Source organism: Sciurus carolinensis, chromosome 2 (genome assembly GCF_902686445.1).
Source record: "Sciurus carolinensis chromosome 2, mSciCar1.2, whole genome shotgun sequence".
NCBI lineage: Eukaryota > Metazoa > Chordata > Mammalia > Rodentia > Sciuridae > Sciurus > Sciurus carolinensis.
This window is the reverse complement of record NC_062214.1, coordinates 83698978-83716526: the sequence shown is the minus strand read 5'-3', so window position 1 is coordinate 83716526 and position 17549 is coordinate 83698978. Positions and strand designations below refer to the sequence as shown.

The 17549-nt window shown below is 36.2% G+C and overlaps 2 protein-coding genes across 2 annotated transcripts in view; one reads left to right on the top strand and one right to left on the bottom strand.

The window, feature by feature from the left end:
* Positions 1-17477, bottom strand: part of Myo9a (myosin IXA) — a 251023-nt gene extending 233546 nt beyond the window's left edge. Inside the window, exon 1 of the mRNA XM_047539276.1 lies at positions 17062-17477. The gene's annotated coding sequence lies outside the window, so the exon portion shown is untranslated. The remainder of the gene's footprint in view (positions 1-17061) is intronic.
* On the top strand, positions 4138-4585 carry LOC124973850 (thymosin beta-10-like). The gene has a single exon (XM_047537548.1). The coding sequence runs from the start codon at positions 4195-4197 to the stop codon at positions 4327-4329; it is 135 nt and encodes a 44-aa protein (XP_047393504.1). The 5' UTR covers positions 4138-4194; the 3' UTR covers positions 4330-4585.
* Positions 17478-17549: the final 72 nt, after the last annotated feature.

Sequence of the window (17549 nt, the reverse complement as noted above, 5' to 3'; positions counted from 1 at the left end):
ATCTCTCGCCCTACACAAAACTCAACTCAAAATGGATCAAGGACCTCGGAATCAGACCAGAGACCCTGCATCTTATAGAAGAAAAAGTAGGTACAAATCTTCAACTTGTTGGCTCAGGATCAGATTTCCTTAACAGGACTCCCATAGCACAAGAAATAAAAGCAAGAATAAACAACTGGGATAGATTCAAACTAAAAAGCTTTCTCTCAGCAAAGGAAACTATCAGAAATGTGAAGAGAGAGCCTACAGAGTGGGAGAATATCTTTGCCAACCATACCTCAGATAGAGCGCTAATTTCCAGAATCTATAAAGAACTCAAAAAACTCTACACGAAGAATACAAATAATCCAATCAACAAATGGGCTAAGGAAATGAACAGACACTTCACAGAAGAAGATGTACAAGTAATCACCAGATATATGAAAAAATGTTCAACATCCCTAGTAATAAGGGAAATGCAAATCAAAACTACCCTAAGATTTCATCTCACCCCAATTAGAATGGCGATTATCAAGAATACAAGCAACAATAGGTGTTGGCGAGGATGTGGTGAAAAAGGAACACTCATACATTGCTGGTGGGGTTGCAAATTAGTGCAACCACTCTGGAAAGCAGTGTGGAGATTCCTCAGAAAGCTTGGAATGGAAACACCATTTGACCCAGCTATCCCACTCCTTGGCCTATACCCAAAGGACTTAAAATCAGCATACTACAGAGATACAGCCACATCAATGTTCATTGCTGCTCAATTCACCATAGCCAGATTGTGGAACCAACCTAGATGTCCTTCGGTTGATGAATGGATAAAGAAACTGTGGCATATTTATACAATGGAATATTACTCCGCAATGAAGAATGATAAAATTATGGCATTTGTAGGCAAATGGTCGAAATTGGAGAATATCATGCTAAGTGAGATAAGCCAATCTCAAAAAACTAAAGGACGAATGATCTCGCTGATAAGCGGATGAGGACATATAATGGGGGGTGGGACGGGCTAGCATTAGGTTTAGGGTTAGGTTTAGAGTTAGGCTAAGGAGAGCAGTAAGAATGAAGGAAAGAAGGACTGTGTAGAGGGAAAAGAGGGGTGGGAGGGGTGGGAGGGGTGGGAGGGGTGGGGGGGAGGGGAAAAATATAATAAACATCATTACCCTATGTAAACGTAAAAAAAAAATAAATAAATAAATAAAAAAGAAAAAAAAAAAAAAACTGCAAGCAAAGTTGTTTTGGTACTGAGCAGAAAAGAAGAAGAGGGGAAAGGAAGAGAGTTTCTGACAGGTTACTTACGGGAGTCAGCAAATTTTTTCTGTAAAAGGATAAATAAATACTACAGATTTTAGATGTCATAAAAATCTCTGAAAGGACACTGAAATCTTAAGATAAGGTTCTCTGAAAACAATTAAATTGAATTCATTAACAAAAAGATGAGTAGGCATAACAAATGGTCTCCTTCAACTCAACTTTATCACTGTAGCATGAAAATAATCATAAATGATACATAAACCAAAGAGGATAGCTCATTTCCATGTAGTTTTTCAAGTCTTCTCAGAATATGGTCACTGGAATTTCCAAGAGAAAGTTTTCAGGTAGAAGCCCTGTTGTTCTAATAAAAATTTCACATAACTAATCTTTTCCCTAACAATCTGAAAATGAATAAAATCAGTCTTAGCTTACTGTTTGCCTTCAGTTGTAGCCACAAGATGCACACTAGAGCCACCACTGTCCTATATACATATACATACACAGACACACAAATACAAACACACACACACACACACAATTTGAGAACTTAATGCATATCACACCTAGGTCACCTACATATGTGCAAATCCCACAAATATCCCAAAACAAATAACCAAATGAGAAAGAAAGAAAGTAGCACAAGTGAGAGCAAGCAAAGAGTAGAAACAGATCTGTAACATTTCAGATTTGGAAAATAATCACATATAGAATATGAAATAACTTTACTAACCTTGTTAAGGCAATAATTAAGATTGAAAGCATTTTTTTCATATATATCTGAAAAAAATCATAAAAAATGACTCAGCAAACATGAAAAATAAAAGATTTCTAAAATTGTAAAACTACTGAAATTAAAAATGGAATCACTAAAGAGAAGAATAAGTAAACTAAAAGACATTTCAAGAAATAATCCATAGTGAAACAAGAAAAATACAAAAGAAAAGAAACATAAGAAAGAGTAATAAGGCTAGGGATGTGGATGTGGAAGAGTGCATGCTCATAATGTGAAACCCTGGGCTCAATCTCCAGGTTGGGAAAAAAAAAGGAAAGAAAAAGTGAAACAATCTAACATGTATTTAAATTAGAGATCCAGAAAAAGGAAGAACTCTTTTCTCTAAAAACAATTAAATAAAAATCAGTAACAAAAAGATGAGTGGGTTTAACAAATGGTGTTTTCCAAAGATGGCTACAGTAGTATATATCCCATGTCACTTATCATTTTACAATGTGGTATAGACACTGTCACCTACATTCCCTTCTTCCAACATGAATGGACCTTTATAACTGTTTCAACCACCAGGATTCAGTAGAAGTAAAGCTGTGTGATTCTGAGGCTAGGTCATAAATGGCAACATGGCTTCTGCCTGGCAAGTTCTTAGAAATTCCAGTAACTGACTATACTCTGACAACACTAAAAAAAGTTACACTGAAAATGAGCATGGGAAAAGGTAAAAAAACTGCCAAGCTGAACCACTTCTAAATTCCAAACCCATAAAAGCTTTTACAAAGTATTATCATACCAGATTTTACACTTACCTTGTTATGCAGCAAGGGATAAGTACCACACTAGAAATTCACAAATAATTGGAAATTTACAAATATATTTTAAATAATTCATGTGCCAAATAAGTAAACACAAAAAAACTTCAAAGTAACAAAATACTACATTTACTACAAAAATACTACATTTTAAAATGTAAGATGCAATTAAAGTAATACCTTACAGAGAAATTTATAGCCTAATAGGCATACTATTAATAAGAGTAATTGGGAGCTATCTGTTCGAGAAGATAAAAAAATAGTAAAATAAGACTGGGGGAAGTCAAAAGAAAAATAGAAATGAGAAAGAGAAAACGCACAATAGAAAAGGTCAACAGAGTCAGAAATCAGATTTTTGAAAAAAAATTATAAATTGGCAAACTTGGCAATGAGGAATAAAAAAAAAGAGAAAGGGATTGGGCATGAAAAAGGAGGCAAGAAGTATACCAGAAATAACAGAATATCACAAAGTCAATTAATGTAATCAACCACATTTCAAGACATCCAGAAAAATTCGGTATTTATTCATGTCTTAAAATAAGTCATGAATAGAAAGAAAACTAGAATAGAAGGAAAATTTCTTAATTTGATAGAAGGTGTCTAGAAAATCCTACAGCATACTTAAGGGGAAAGTATAATTGTTTAGAAACTGTGTCTTGCTTCTTATCTTAAAGGCAACTTAAGATGAGAAACAATATAAGGATGAGTCTTATCAACTTCTATTAACACAGCACCAGGAAAAAGTTAAAAGGATTAGATTAAACAAAACTATTTGCATATGACATAAGCATATGCTAGAAAATTCAGAAGAATCTACAGATAACCTGTAATTAATTCTACATTTTAAAAGAAGCAACTATGTACTTTTATACTTCTACATACCAACAAACAATCAGAAAATAACTTTTTAAAGATACCACTACTTTTAGCTGAATCAGAAAATGTATTCAAGAATAAATCCAACAAAAAATGTACAAAATTTCTATTAAAAAAAGAATTTATTACATATTATCAGACTCAATGTTGGAAAAATGTTAGTTCTACTCAAATTAAACTACAATCAATGCGTTCCCAATCAAAATCCCAACTGTTATCTTCCTAATAGATTATTTGTTGTTATTGTTGTTTTAGGTGATAGGTGACAGTGTGTTACAAGTATCAGACTAAACAAATGAAAAGAACTACAAGTCCAGAAACAGTTGTACAAGTATGGATACTTTTATATAAGACAGGTGTGGACGGCTGGAGTTGTGGCTTAGAAATGGAGCAGCTCTTGCCTAGCATGTGTGAGACACTGGGTTCCATCCTCAGCACCACATAAAAATTAATGAATGAGGTCTCTTGCTGCAGCAACGGGAGTGGGAGCATCTGGAGCTTGATTTGGAGCGAGGATCCACGTATTGTTTTAAGAAAATGGCAGACAAGCCGGACATGGGGGAAATCGCCAGCTTCGGTAAGGCCAAGCTGAAGAAAACCGAGACGCAGGAGAAGAACACCCTGCCGACCAAAGAGACCATTGAGCAGGAAAAGCGGAGTGAAATTTCCTAAGAGCCTAGAGGATTCCCCACCCCCATCATCTCCGAGACCCTCGTCGTGATGTGGAGGAAGGAGCCACCTGCAAGATGGACACGAGCCACAAGCTGCACTGTGAACCCAGGCACTCCGCGCCGAAGCCACCGGCCTGTTGGTCCCTCAGGGGACCCCCAATCAGACTGCCAAATTCTCCGGTTTGCCCTGGGATATTATAGAAAATTATTTGTATGATTAATGAAAATAAAACACCTCGTGGCAAAAAAAAAAAAAATTAATGAATGAAATGAAGGTACTGTGTCCACCTACAACTAAAAATATTAAAAAAAAAAAAAAGATAGGTGTAGCACAGCAAATCAGTGGGAAAAAAGGTGACCTTTTCAAAACTGATTGGGGGTAAGGAGGAAGTAAATGAAACTTGACTGCACACTATCCATAACATTATTCCAGATAATAATTTATGAAAAGATAAAACTAAAATAATCTCATAAGACAACACAGACAAACACCTTCTAAGGCTTCCTCAGATTAGAAAAGGTTTTCTTGAAAAGGATTCAAGAAAGGTGATAAATTCAATTACAAAACTGAGTGATTGACCTGTTGATCAAAAGGCACCACAGAAAGTGAATTAGGCCAAAACAGAAGATACTTGTAACACATATGACTAAAGCACTAGTATCCAAAACATAAAGAATTTCTAATAAATCAGTAAGATAGACTTCCTAATCACAAAAATTGTGCAAACAACTTGATCGCATATTTCACAAGAAGAAATTCAAATGACTATGAAAAGATGTTACACTTCATTAATAACTGTGGAAATGTAAATTAAAACCATGAAATATCATCACAACCTTCAGACTGGCAAAAATTAGAGTCAGTTAACACCAAGTGTTCAGGAGGATGCAGAGCAATGAAAACACACCGTGCTGATGGAAGTATAAACAAACAAAAACTTTGAAAATCTCTTTGCCATTATTAAAGTTTGAATATGTGCATGTGTAGAGACCCAGAAATTCCATTCCTAGGCAGTCTAGAGAAACATTTGCACACATGCAAACATGAAAAAGTACTGCCCACTGCATTGTCTGTATAATAAGAGCAAGAAATTGAAATCTATTCAAATGTTCATCAAAACTAGAATGTATAAACTGACTTGGATCAGTTTATGGATCTTTTTACCTCAATGAGATCTGATGAACTATGGCTAACTACAACAACCCGTAATTAATTTCACAAATACAATGCTGAATTACAAGAATTAAAACACATAAAATACATAGTATTATTCCACTTAAAGTTTAAAAACAAGGAAAAATACATAAGGATATAAGGTATGTAAGGGTACACCCCTGGCATTTAAAATTATTATGAAAATGATGGTCACAAATATTAGGAGAATAGTCACTTCCACAAGGGGAATAATGTTGAAGTGCAAGAGAAGAGGGGAGTACTTCTGATATGTTGGCCTGGGCAATGACAATACAAATATTTACTTCATAATTTTCTTTAAACTGTATGTGTTTTATACATACCCATGTAAATGTAAGTGTAAAGGAAAAAAATAACAATTTCATAAGATTGCTATGGGAATTTGATACAGTAAGACAACATAAGCAAGTCTGGTACCTAGTATGCAATTTTTAAAAATAATAAAAAGCTACCATTAATTACATAATATATGTAATATACATAATAATGTGGTGGGTTCCATAGTGCCTACTATAGCAACATGTTCATGGTAGGTGCTCAACTATTTTGTTCAAAAAATAAAACAAATTCCATTCAGTGACTAGAATAAAAAAAATTTATGGTATCCCTCTCTTGGGACTCCTCCTCTTTGGGAGCTCTGCTTTTTTTCTTTCTATTACTCTAACAAATTCTGTTACTTTGGGAAGAAAAAAAAGACGATTTAGATAAGAGTGGTTAGGTTCTTTAATTTCCAATCTCTAGTCCACAAGTCCCAGAGCTTGAATTACTTGTAATCCAACAGGTACTCTCCCCCATCCCTTTGGTAATTTTCCTAATCTTTTACTCCTAACACTCAGACTACACATTTTATCTGTTTTACTACACTGTAAGTGTGCACTGAATGCTTAGAACTATAATCTGAGAGGTTTAAGGCAGAAGAGAGGAAGGGGGGAGTTGAAGTAAAGGAAAAAAGATTGAGGGGAGGCTGTAGGAAACCCAGTGAGGACAGAATATTTTTAACTATCCTCACATAAAAACATCTAACACATCAAGTTTTTAGTCCAACGCTTCAAGGAGCCAGTGAAGCACTGAGAGTAAAAGCAGGCAAATCATCTATTATCTCTTCAAACCCTGGTACTATGAAACAAAACAAATTAACATTCACTATCATTCATAGCTTAATATTAAAAGGCAAGAAAATACAACAGCATGTGAAAAATAGCTATTTCTCTTAAAATTCTCTCAACAACTAAGAAGTGCTCTCCAGAATATACTAAGTGGAATAGAAAAAAAATTTAAATAGGTACAAAACAGTATATATCATATTTTAACTTTGGTGTATAAATGGAAACTATATCATATCTTATTTTTTGAAGGAATAATGTTGGAATGATTAATCAAAAACTTTCAAAATTGGTTATCTATAGGGGAACAGAAAGTAGAGAAGAGATGGGGATGAAAATAAGAGTCCTAACTTTATCTTTTCATTTGGTTTCTTCTTTTGAATTAAGTAAATACTTTACATACTCTAAAAAATTAAAACAAAAAACAAGGGAAGCAAATTCTAAAATGAAAAATAAGTGGAGCTAGATGCTTCTCAAATTAGTAAAAATTACACAAAGAAAGATTTTCAAATGACTTCTCAACATAATACTTATAAATATGTAGGGTACAATCTAAAGTCAAAAAGAAATGCAGAGCCGGATGCAGTGGTACACACTTGTAATCCCAGAGACTCAGAAGGTTGAGAAAAGAAGATCACATATTAAAGTTCAGCCTCTCAGCAACTTAGTGAGATCCTAAACAACTTAGTGAGACCCTATCTCAAAATAAAAAATAAAAAGGGCTGGGGATGTAGCTCAGTGGTAAAGTACCGCTGGATTCAATCCCGAGTACCAAAAAAAAAAAAAAAAGAAAGAAATGCAAAGAAAGTTTAAACTTCCCCAAGTAGTTTTATTTTGAAACTATTTTCCATATACTTAGAAAAAAATCAAATACATTAATGTTAATAAAAACCAAGATTTTCAATATAAAAGAAATTAAAACTAAAGTAACTAGCAAAAAAGAAACCTGAATGTTAAATTTTAACTATCAATATGACACATGCTTCACACAAACACACCACCCCTTCTTAAAAGGACCTAGAAGCAAAGATAGCACAAGAATAAGCACACTAGGCATCTAGATACTGGATTCCAAATACAGTCTTCCACAATAAGGAGACAAAGTTCCTTGGAGAAACTATTGATTCTAAAGCAAAAGAAGTCCACAGTGAACTAAAATATCTTGTATATAAAAGTAAGAATTCTCTCAAAGACTAATTGATTTGGGCAAAAGAAGCCCAGAAGCCTGCTTGAAAAGGCTCCCACTATCCTTATTTGAGACAATTCAAGCATCAAAAAGAATACTGTCTTGTCAAGCACAGTGACTGGCATGCCTGTAATCACAGCTATTTGGGAGACAGAAGGAACTCAAATTGGAGACCACCTGGACAACTAAGCAAGACTTTGTCTCAACATTTTTTTTTTTAATATTTTTAGTTGGAGATGGACCCAATGCCTTTATTTTATTCATTTATTTTTATGTGCTGCTGAGAACCGAACCCAGTGCTTCACACATGCTAGTCAAGCACTCTGCCACTGAGCTACAGCCTCAGCCACTCAACATTTTTTTTTTAGAAAGATTGGGGATGTCAAGCATATGTAAAGCCCTGGGTTTAAAAAAAAAAAAAAAAAAGAAAGAAAGAAAGAAAAGAAAAATAAAAAGGCCATGTCTGTAAAAATACCATGTAATACAACAAATAAAACTCCATGAGACTATTCAAAATTTCACTTGCCATCACTATAGATGACAAATACACAACTCCTCACTCTGAAAACTGAGGAAGGAATTAAGCATTTACTCTTGCCTTTTAACAGTAACTGTAGTTCACTTCTAATTAATCAAGGTTATAAAGCTCTTGCTAACTGAAACACTATCACTAATAAATGTGCAAGAATTACAGAATTAGAAAAATCCATCATTGTAAACTTCAACTAAGTGTCTAAGAATCAACGGATTCTAAAATCATAAGAATATTGAGAAACAGAACATTCATATGGTGCCAAAGTATCACTCCCACAAATATATTTGATTGTAAGAGTAAGAAACATTTTTAAAATGGAGACATGTATCAAATACCACCTAAAACCTCATTAAACCTGGATCACTAACAATGGGACACCTTGATTTGTTCCTCCATAATATACAGGATAATATAAAAAATCACCGATGAAGTATTCTTGCCAAAAATTTTTAGGATGAATATAATGAAGACTTAATAACATAACTGCCAGTTTACAAGCTATACAGAGACCAGAAGAACAAATTAAACAATAGCACAAAAAACAATCAAATAACTCTAGAAAACAGGCCATTCTACAACTTCAGGATGATCGGAAAAGGAATGCAAGAAGGAGCTGTTTTTGATTAAAAGACAAATTGAATGCAAAAAAAATTGGATTCTGATTTAAAACAATCATTTTAGAGGACAACTGGGGAATTATTATGTTTCTTAGCTGGTAATGGTTTCCTAGTGATAAGAAAAAAATTCTTAAATATATGCCAAAGAATTTTGAGGTGAATTTGTCATATTTACAAGTTATTTTCAAAAGGTTCAGCAAAAATACATATACACATAGAGAACAATAAAAGCAAACATGGATGGCAGAGTATTTTCATCTTTTTGCTGGGGATTGAACCCAGAGCTACATACATATTAGGTAAGCACTCTATGACTGAACTACACTTCAGACCCTAACTTTTGAATCCAGATTGCAGACATATATATGTTCTTTGCTATCTTCTTTCAACTTTTCTACATTTTTCAAATTTTTTATTATTAAAAAAGTACAGGGGGACAGGAAGAGAACCAAATATAATTTACAAATGTCTACAGAGTCACCTGAAGAATTAAAAAAAAATCCAGAGATTACTCAACCCACTATCATCCGATCAGTAAAAGTAAACAGATTTCAAACAAATACTTAACACACTACAAATAGCAATAGTACTAAAATCTGTCAATGATTTAAGGAATGTTTGTCATTGGCAAACAAAGTACATCTTATTATATCTCATGCTGAATCAAATGCATTTGACATTCATTAATCTTACTAAAATCAGAAGTGTGTTTGAAATATTTTGAATTGAACAGATAGTAAACTAGTCTAATATTTATTTTTATTAACAACAAACTTTGATTAGCCATTTATTCTAAGCCACACAAAATTCTTAAAATTCTTGATCTAATTTTTAAACATAATAAAAATCAGACATATTCAAGGCGCAAAGAATATTTATAAGTATCAAGTACATGGTTGGTGCTTTACATAAGATGTTTTACTCAAGTCAGGTACAGTGGTACACACGTGTAGTGCCAACTATTCAGGATACTAAGGAAGTTACTTGAGCCCAGGATTTCAAGACCACATGAGTAATATAGCAAGACCCTATCTCAAAAAAAAAAAAAAAAAAAAAAAGGAAAGAAAAATGAAAATGTTTAACAATTATCTTTAAGGTAAATACTATCTCCATATAATATATGAACATAAATGACAGATCAAAAGTGATGAGCCTAGAACTTCAAGCAAGACCTGTTGGAAATCTAGGTTTGAAAGTTCATATTCTTTCCACTTAACTGGGCATAACGAATTTAAGATTAACAGACAAAAAAGCCTAACCAAGAAAAAAGCATGTTTTAAAAGAATACCTTCATATTCAAAGAATATATACAATCTTAAAGAAAAATCAAAACTGAGAAAAAGTACACTCTAAAATTACCGTTAGTTGTAAAAAAAGAAACAATTTTTAGCAAACCAGCTATCTATGACACAAGGACAGCTAGTGCTTTCCTCACTGTACTTGTAAAATTATACTCCAGTTGCCCGCTGGATGACCCCACTGACAAAATATGCTAGCAACATAATTCACATTAAAACTGAGAGGCCAAACACCATTTGGAAAGTGCTTTTACATGTTTACTATACCTATCCCAAACACACTCACCACTCAAAATTAATAGGACACTTCAGCAAATATACTTTGATGTATCACATTCTTTTTTACTACTCTAAAATATTAAACAAGAAAACCCTTCTAAATAGAAACATCTCACAAATACTTACTAATATGTGATTTTAGACTTGTCTAATGCATTTAAATATGCCAAAATTAAGTATCTATAACATAAGTTATCTATGTCCTTTCTACAGGGTCAAAATTCCACTACCTAGCCTCCTTGTATATTTAAAGATACATTCAAAATATGCCAAGAAACCTACAATTTAGGAGTTTTACCATTTACAAATAATAATGCTGGCAAAGACATGGAGAAAAAGAACACTTACCCACTAATGGTGGGATTGTAAATTAGTACAACCAATATGGAAATCAGTATAGAGGTTCCCCCCAAAACCAGGAATGAAACCACTATATGACCCAGTTATATCACTTCTTGGTATTAATTCAAAGGATGAATAAGATAGTAAGCATACATAGCAATGCATATGTTCCCATGTTTATAATGGTACAATTCACAATTGCCAAAAAAGGGAACCAAATTATGTTATGTGCATGTATGAATACGTCACAATGTATCCTGTTATATTAATGCACCAATTAAAAATTAATTTAAAAGTTATACCATTTAAAATTAAATCTATAACTGGATTAATGAAATTAATGACTAGAAGAGGTATTTACAGAGTTCTAATATTTTGTATCTTGGTTATGGTGAATTTTCATCATTTGTATACTTCTTATATAGAGTCAGTCCCTGACTTAAAATGGTTCAAATTAAGATTTTTCAACTTTATGATGGTGCAAAAGTAATATGTATTCAGTATATACGGTACTTCAAATTTTGAATTTTGATCTCTTCCCAAGCTAGTGAAATGCAGTACAATACTCTTGCAATCCTACCTAGTGACAAGCTGCAGTTCCCAGTCAGCCACAGGATCACAAGGGTAAACAACTAATACTCTATAGGATACTGTGTTGCTAAGCCATGATGTTCAGTAGGTTAAGTGTTGTTACATGTGTTTTCTACTTACAATGAATTTATTAGGACATAACCCCATGGTAGGTTGAGAATCATCTACAATTTATAAAAGGCTTATACTTTTTAAAATCCCTAATCTAAAAACTTAACTTACGGACTGGGGAGATAGCTCAGCTGGTAGAGTGCTTGCCTCACAAGCACAAGGCCCTGAGTTCAATCCCCAGTACCGCAAAAAAAAAAACTTAACTTACTATAAAATATCAATACTATCTCTTTTACCAAAAAGTTAAGGCCCCAGAGGGAAAATAGAAAAGTAATTGAGCAATATCACCAGAGAGATATAACAGAAATAAGTACACGGGAATGGCACCTATCTTAATCTAGAAAGGGTAAAGGAAAGCTTCCTAAAGATATACCTGAGCCAGGTGCAGTGGTACACACCTGTAATCCCAGCTGAGGAAGGAGGATCACAAGTTCAAATCGGCCTCAGGAACTCAGCAAGGCCCTAAGCAACTTAATAAGACCCTGATTCGAAATTAAATTTTTTAAAAAAGGGCTGGGGATGTGGTTCAGAGGTTAAGCACCTCTGGAACCAAAAACCAGAACACACACCTGAACTGAGTCCTAAATCTGAGACAAGCATCAGTCAAGCAAAGAAAAGGATGAAAAGAAACGCTGAATGTAAAGACAAGAGAAAGCAATTTAAATGAGAGGAAGTCTACATTCAGTGAAAGTGCATCAAAGAATCTGAAGGAAAAAGGGAAAAAAAGCTAGAGAACAGTCGGATCATAAATAACCTTATGCCGGGCTCGGTGGCACATGCCCCTTATCCCAGAGACTTGGGAGGCTGAGGCAGGATCACAAGTTCAAAGCCAGCCTCAGCAATCTGGAGAGGTCCTGAGCAACATAGCAAAACCCTGCCTCAAAATAAACCATAAAAAGGGCCGGGGATGCGGATCAGTGGTTAAGTGCCCTTGGATTCAATCCCTGGTACAAAAAGTTAAAAGAAGAACTTATATACCTGCCATGCTTGTTTAAACTTTATCCTAAAAGCAATAAGAAAACACTGAAGATCTTTCAACTGGAAAGGATGATTAAATTTGTTCATGTCTGTTATGGTGCCTGACTGTTTACAGCCCCACTTTGCAGGCTATCACCTGCAAAATGCTCCATACTCTTCACCATTATGATCTGCCCCACATCCACATCCATATGTACACATGAACACACAGCAAACACTAAATGGCCAGAAGTGGTCACATAATCCATGTACGAAAGCAATGAGGAAAAAGAACTAACCAAAATTTTCTTGAGAATTTAAATCAAAAAAGCCTAGGAGAAAAAGTTAGCTCAGGAACTGAAGTTAAAATGTTAGCAGTTAGGAGAAAAAAAAAAAAAGGGCAGCCAAAAAACAAGATGTTGGCACAGGTGTGACAAAGTGGTTTTAAGGAATAGAAACTAGGAATAAATGGGAGCAATAAAATAAAGAAGGGGAAATTGGAGTAGAGAGAAAGATTAAGCCAAAAAGAAAGAATAGCTAGGAAACAAACACAAGTAAGGTTCTCCATATAGCTCAGTGGTAAGAGCACCTGCCTAGCATGCACAAGTCCCTGGGTTCAACCACAAAAAATAAAGTGAAATCTGTCTTCTCCTGCTTCCAACTTTATTAGGTTTCTGTTCTTCTTAAACATATTTATTTGCCTTTTCCTAGGTTCCCTTGTGCATGTACATTTCCTTTCGAAAAGCATTCCATTACTTAAAGTAACCTGTTTCTTCCTTATCATTGAAAGGACCTAATAAAAGAGTATTTTAGAACACTTACTTTGGCAGTAGTGCAAAGAATGAAGAGTATGACAAAACAAGGCAGAAGACTGAAGGCAAGAAGACCACTTAGAAAGCATTATGGAAGCCCAACAGACATTTTGAGTTAAAATAAGGTAGAGATAACAAAAAGAGTAATAAGGAATGATCGGAAATATCATGAGAAAAGACATTCGAGACTTAATAACAAAGTCAACTTAGTATTGAGGTTCAAAGTGGAGTGAAAGATAATTCACAGCTTTTTTTTTTAAATATATTTTTAGTTGTAATAATACCTTTCATTTGTTTATTTTTATGTGGTGCCGGGGATCAAACCCAGTGCATCATGAATGCTAGGCAAACATTCTACCACTGAGCCACCAAGGCTTCATGAGGATATTAATCAAGTTAGTAAATGAGGAGAAAGAAAAAATTTTGTTGCACTTTTTGTCTGTCCACTGTGCCCATCCATACATGCACAACTCTTTGGAGAGAAAAAGACAAAAAAAGAGTTTTTCGAAGTGCCTGTGAAATGTGAAACCAGGTAAAAGATGTCCATTAGGCAGTTATTTATAGAAGTGTAAAGCAGAAGCAAGCAGCCCTAGACGTAAGTCAATGTTGTGATTTAAAGATGTTGGAAAAGTCTTCAATGTTTATTTCAAACTAAATACACCTAAAACATCATTCAAATTAAAAACCTTAATATTCTTGGCAAATTATTTTCAAACTTCCTACACTTCTTTGCAAAGATTAAAAGTTAGACAACTACATAGTATAATCCAAATGATTAGGAAAGAAGGGTTTATGTTACTAATTTCTGCTAAGGTGGTTGTACTTTTTTAGAAATCTAAGTTGAACCAATCACAGGGGTATACACTGGTAGTCACAGTTCCATAGGTGGTTGAGGCAGGAGGACAGCTTGAGCCCAGGAGTTCAAGACTAGTCTCAACAACACAGCAAGACACCCTTCCCATTTAAAAAAAGAAAAACCCTGATTTTTCCTTCACTTTCCTCAGGAAGTACACACCACTAAATTAACTAAGGGGAAAATATGTTAAAACATCATAAAACATCATATATTATGATATGATCAATACTATTGATGCTTAAACTATAATAACACTTTTTAAAAATTTTAATCATATATATTTAAATGTTAGGTTTCTGTCCTAAAATCTTTTCTCCTTTCTTTTCTCCTTTCACCTATAAGCTTTTGTCTCCAAAATTTATCACTGTCAACTCAGCACATTAACTCAAGTTTTAGCCACAAGTCTACCTGCCTACTAGACTGAAGGACATACACAGTCACCCAAACCTAACATGCCACAATCTGAACCCCTCTATCCCTCTTTTTTGTAAATATTTTTTTAGATGTTGATAGACCTTTATTTTATTCATTTATTTATATGCTGTGCTGAGAATCAAACCCAGTGCCTCACACATGATAGGTAAGCACCTTACCACTCAGCCACAATCCCAGTCCTCTATCCCTCTTTGATAAAATAAAAATCTCACTCCTTTACGTGGCTCCCTACCTCACTGAAAGGCACAGCTAGAAATCCTTGCACAAGGGGCTGGGGAGATAGCTCAGTCAGTAGAGTGCTTGCCTTGTAAGCACAAGGCCCTGGGTTCGATCCCCAGCACCCAAAAAAAAAAAAAAAAAAAAGAAAGAAATCCTAGCACATTCTCCCCAACCTGAAATCCAATTAAATCACCAGGTTCCAAATTCAGACCCATTATCATCATTTGTCTGGATTACCCTCCTGATATTAAAGCTTAAGTCTATCTACTATTCATTTCACCCTAATCACTGCACTCAGTGACTTTTAAAAATGCATATCTGATCATTTCAGTCACCAGTTTTAAATTCTTCAATAATTTATAAATATTATCAAAACTAGTCACACTATTGTAGTTCAGAGGTTCGATCGGAAATTTATTTAATTACATCCTTTTATGTAGGTTCAACACAAAAGAATCAGAATTTTTTCAAATCATGAAAATATTAAAACATACATGACAGCCAATATATTTAAAAGTATGCAGTATTGTCTGTAAAAGCAAGAGACCTCAAGTCCATCAAAATGGAATGCTATCCAGTCAGTAAATGAAGCACTTCCATATATAAAATGATCTCTAGGATCCAGTAATTAAGTGAAAAAAAAACACACTATATACAAAGTGTAAAGTATGCAATCACTTATGTGTGTTGTGTGTTAATAAACCATATGAACTTATAAATGCCATAAATATCACAAGAAGGATAAACAAGAAGCTGGAAATATAGGTTGTTCTAAAGAGAAAACTGACAGAGAATGGAGGAAGAAGAGAAACATTCTACTACACAACTCTTGTGAACCTTCTTTTATACTATGTCTAGTTATTACCTATAATTTCCTCCCTCCTCTGTTCCACAAACACAAAAAGTTTTAAAGTAGTGACTACAAAGAGCTTTTTATCCCTTATCCCTTTATCGAAGTTAAAATTATGCACTGATCATTTGATGCAACATTGTATTTCCTTTTTGACACCTCATGAATACAACTTCAATATTTTACTATTGATAAGGCTTTTTGGTAATGATACGATGAACACTGCATGATTTTTGTACTTGCTCCTTAGAGAAGACAGCAGCGCCAGGTAGCAGAAAATTATTATTGGAATATTAAGGGATTAAGGATGGCTAGAAATATTTTCCTAGCAAATTCAAAAACAGAAAATACAAAAAGTCCTCTAACATCTTTCAAAACTAGTATTAAAATATCTGAAGAAATCTACAAGAAGGTAAAGTAAATGATACACGGAAACAGTTATATTCATTGGTGTAATAAGACTTAAACCTTACAGAGGCCCATAAAGAACTACTTCATTCGTTCTACAAGAGACAAATGAGGAGCAGGCTGAATGACCTTATAATGGCACACACAGCATGTCCTGTGCTTCCATAATATTCTCTCTCCCTCCTTTTTCAGCGGCCAGAACAAACCCTCCAAACATGGGTTTCACGTTGGTTCCCTTAGCCCAACTGAGGGGGAATATTCTAGACTAAATCAGAATTTTTTGGCAAAGAACTTTCAACCCAAAAAAGGATCACAAACAGGGAGAAAGATAAGGTCTGGGAGACACAACAGTGGGTAGAGGAGAGACCCAAAGCTGTGACGGTGTCTAGAGGGGCCGACCCTAAATCTACCAGAGGTGAGAGCATCCTGACACAAGCTGTCCAAAAGCCGCGAAGGATAGGGGACGAGCTACTCGGCTAGACAGCGTACTGGGTGGATGGGATCGGGGGCGGAGGAAGTCCTATTAAGAAGTGAGGACGGGAGCAGCGACCGATCTGGGAGATCCTAAGAGATAGGGGTCGCAATGGATTAGGAATTGGCCGTGTCTCCGGTACTACGATCGGGTCAGGCGTAACGAAGTCTGGAGACACAATACTTAGTCCTTGGAAGTCTTAAGGAGGTTCTGACGGGGTCTGCCGCGGACGGGAGACGGTGACAGAATCGCCGCTGAGGCTGGAGGACCAAACGGGGTCTGGCCAATGGAAGACACGAGGGGTGGGGTCTCTGGGGAATCCCGGTCAGGCTAGGGAGTCTGGGAGGCTCCAAGACAGACCCGCTCGCGGGGCGTCTCCGCTGGGGCGGGGCGGCCCGGCGGGAGCCAAAGAGCGAGACTGGGACGTGGGCCGGGCAGGGTTGCAGGGCCGCTGGGGCGGGTCTTACCTCGGGCTGCGCCGCGGTGGCCACCACAGCTCCTTCCTCCTGAGCGGAAGCCGCCTCCCACCCTCGGCCCCAGGGTCTGAACGGAGAAGGCAGCGGGGGCCGAGACGACCGAGGGTCAGACAGTTGAGCGAGGGTGGGCCCACTGCCTCAGGGTTTGGGAGAGCGGCCGCCGCGCATCCCCCGCCCTGTCAGAAAGACTCCGCCCGGCCGGGGCAGGCACATCCCCCGCCTCACCCCGCCCAGAGAGCACGCGTTGGGTCGCCGCCTCAGTCGGGGTCGCCGCCTCTGTCGGTGCGACGAATGCCTCCACCGCCGCCTCTCACAATCCGAGCAAAACTCTCCGCAGGTCACCGCCAACGCCGCCGCCTCCCGCGTCCGTTTCGGCCCGCGCGCCCCCGACCCCGCGCACGCGGCCCCACCCCGCACGACTCCTCGGCTGCGGGCGATCAGGCGCGCGCGCACTCAACTCCCACGCCCCCTACTGCCAG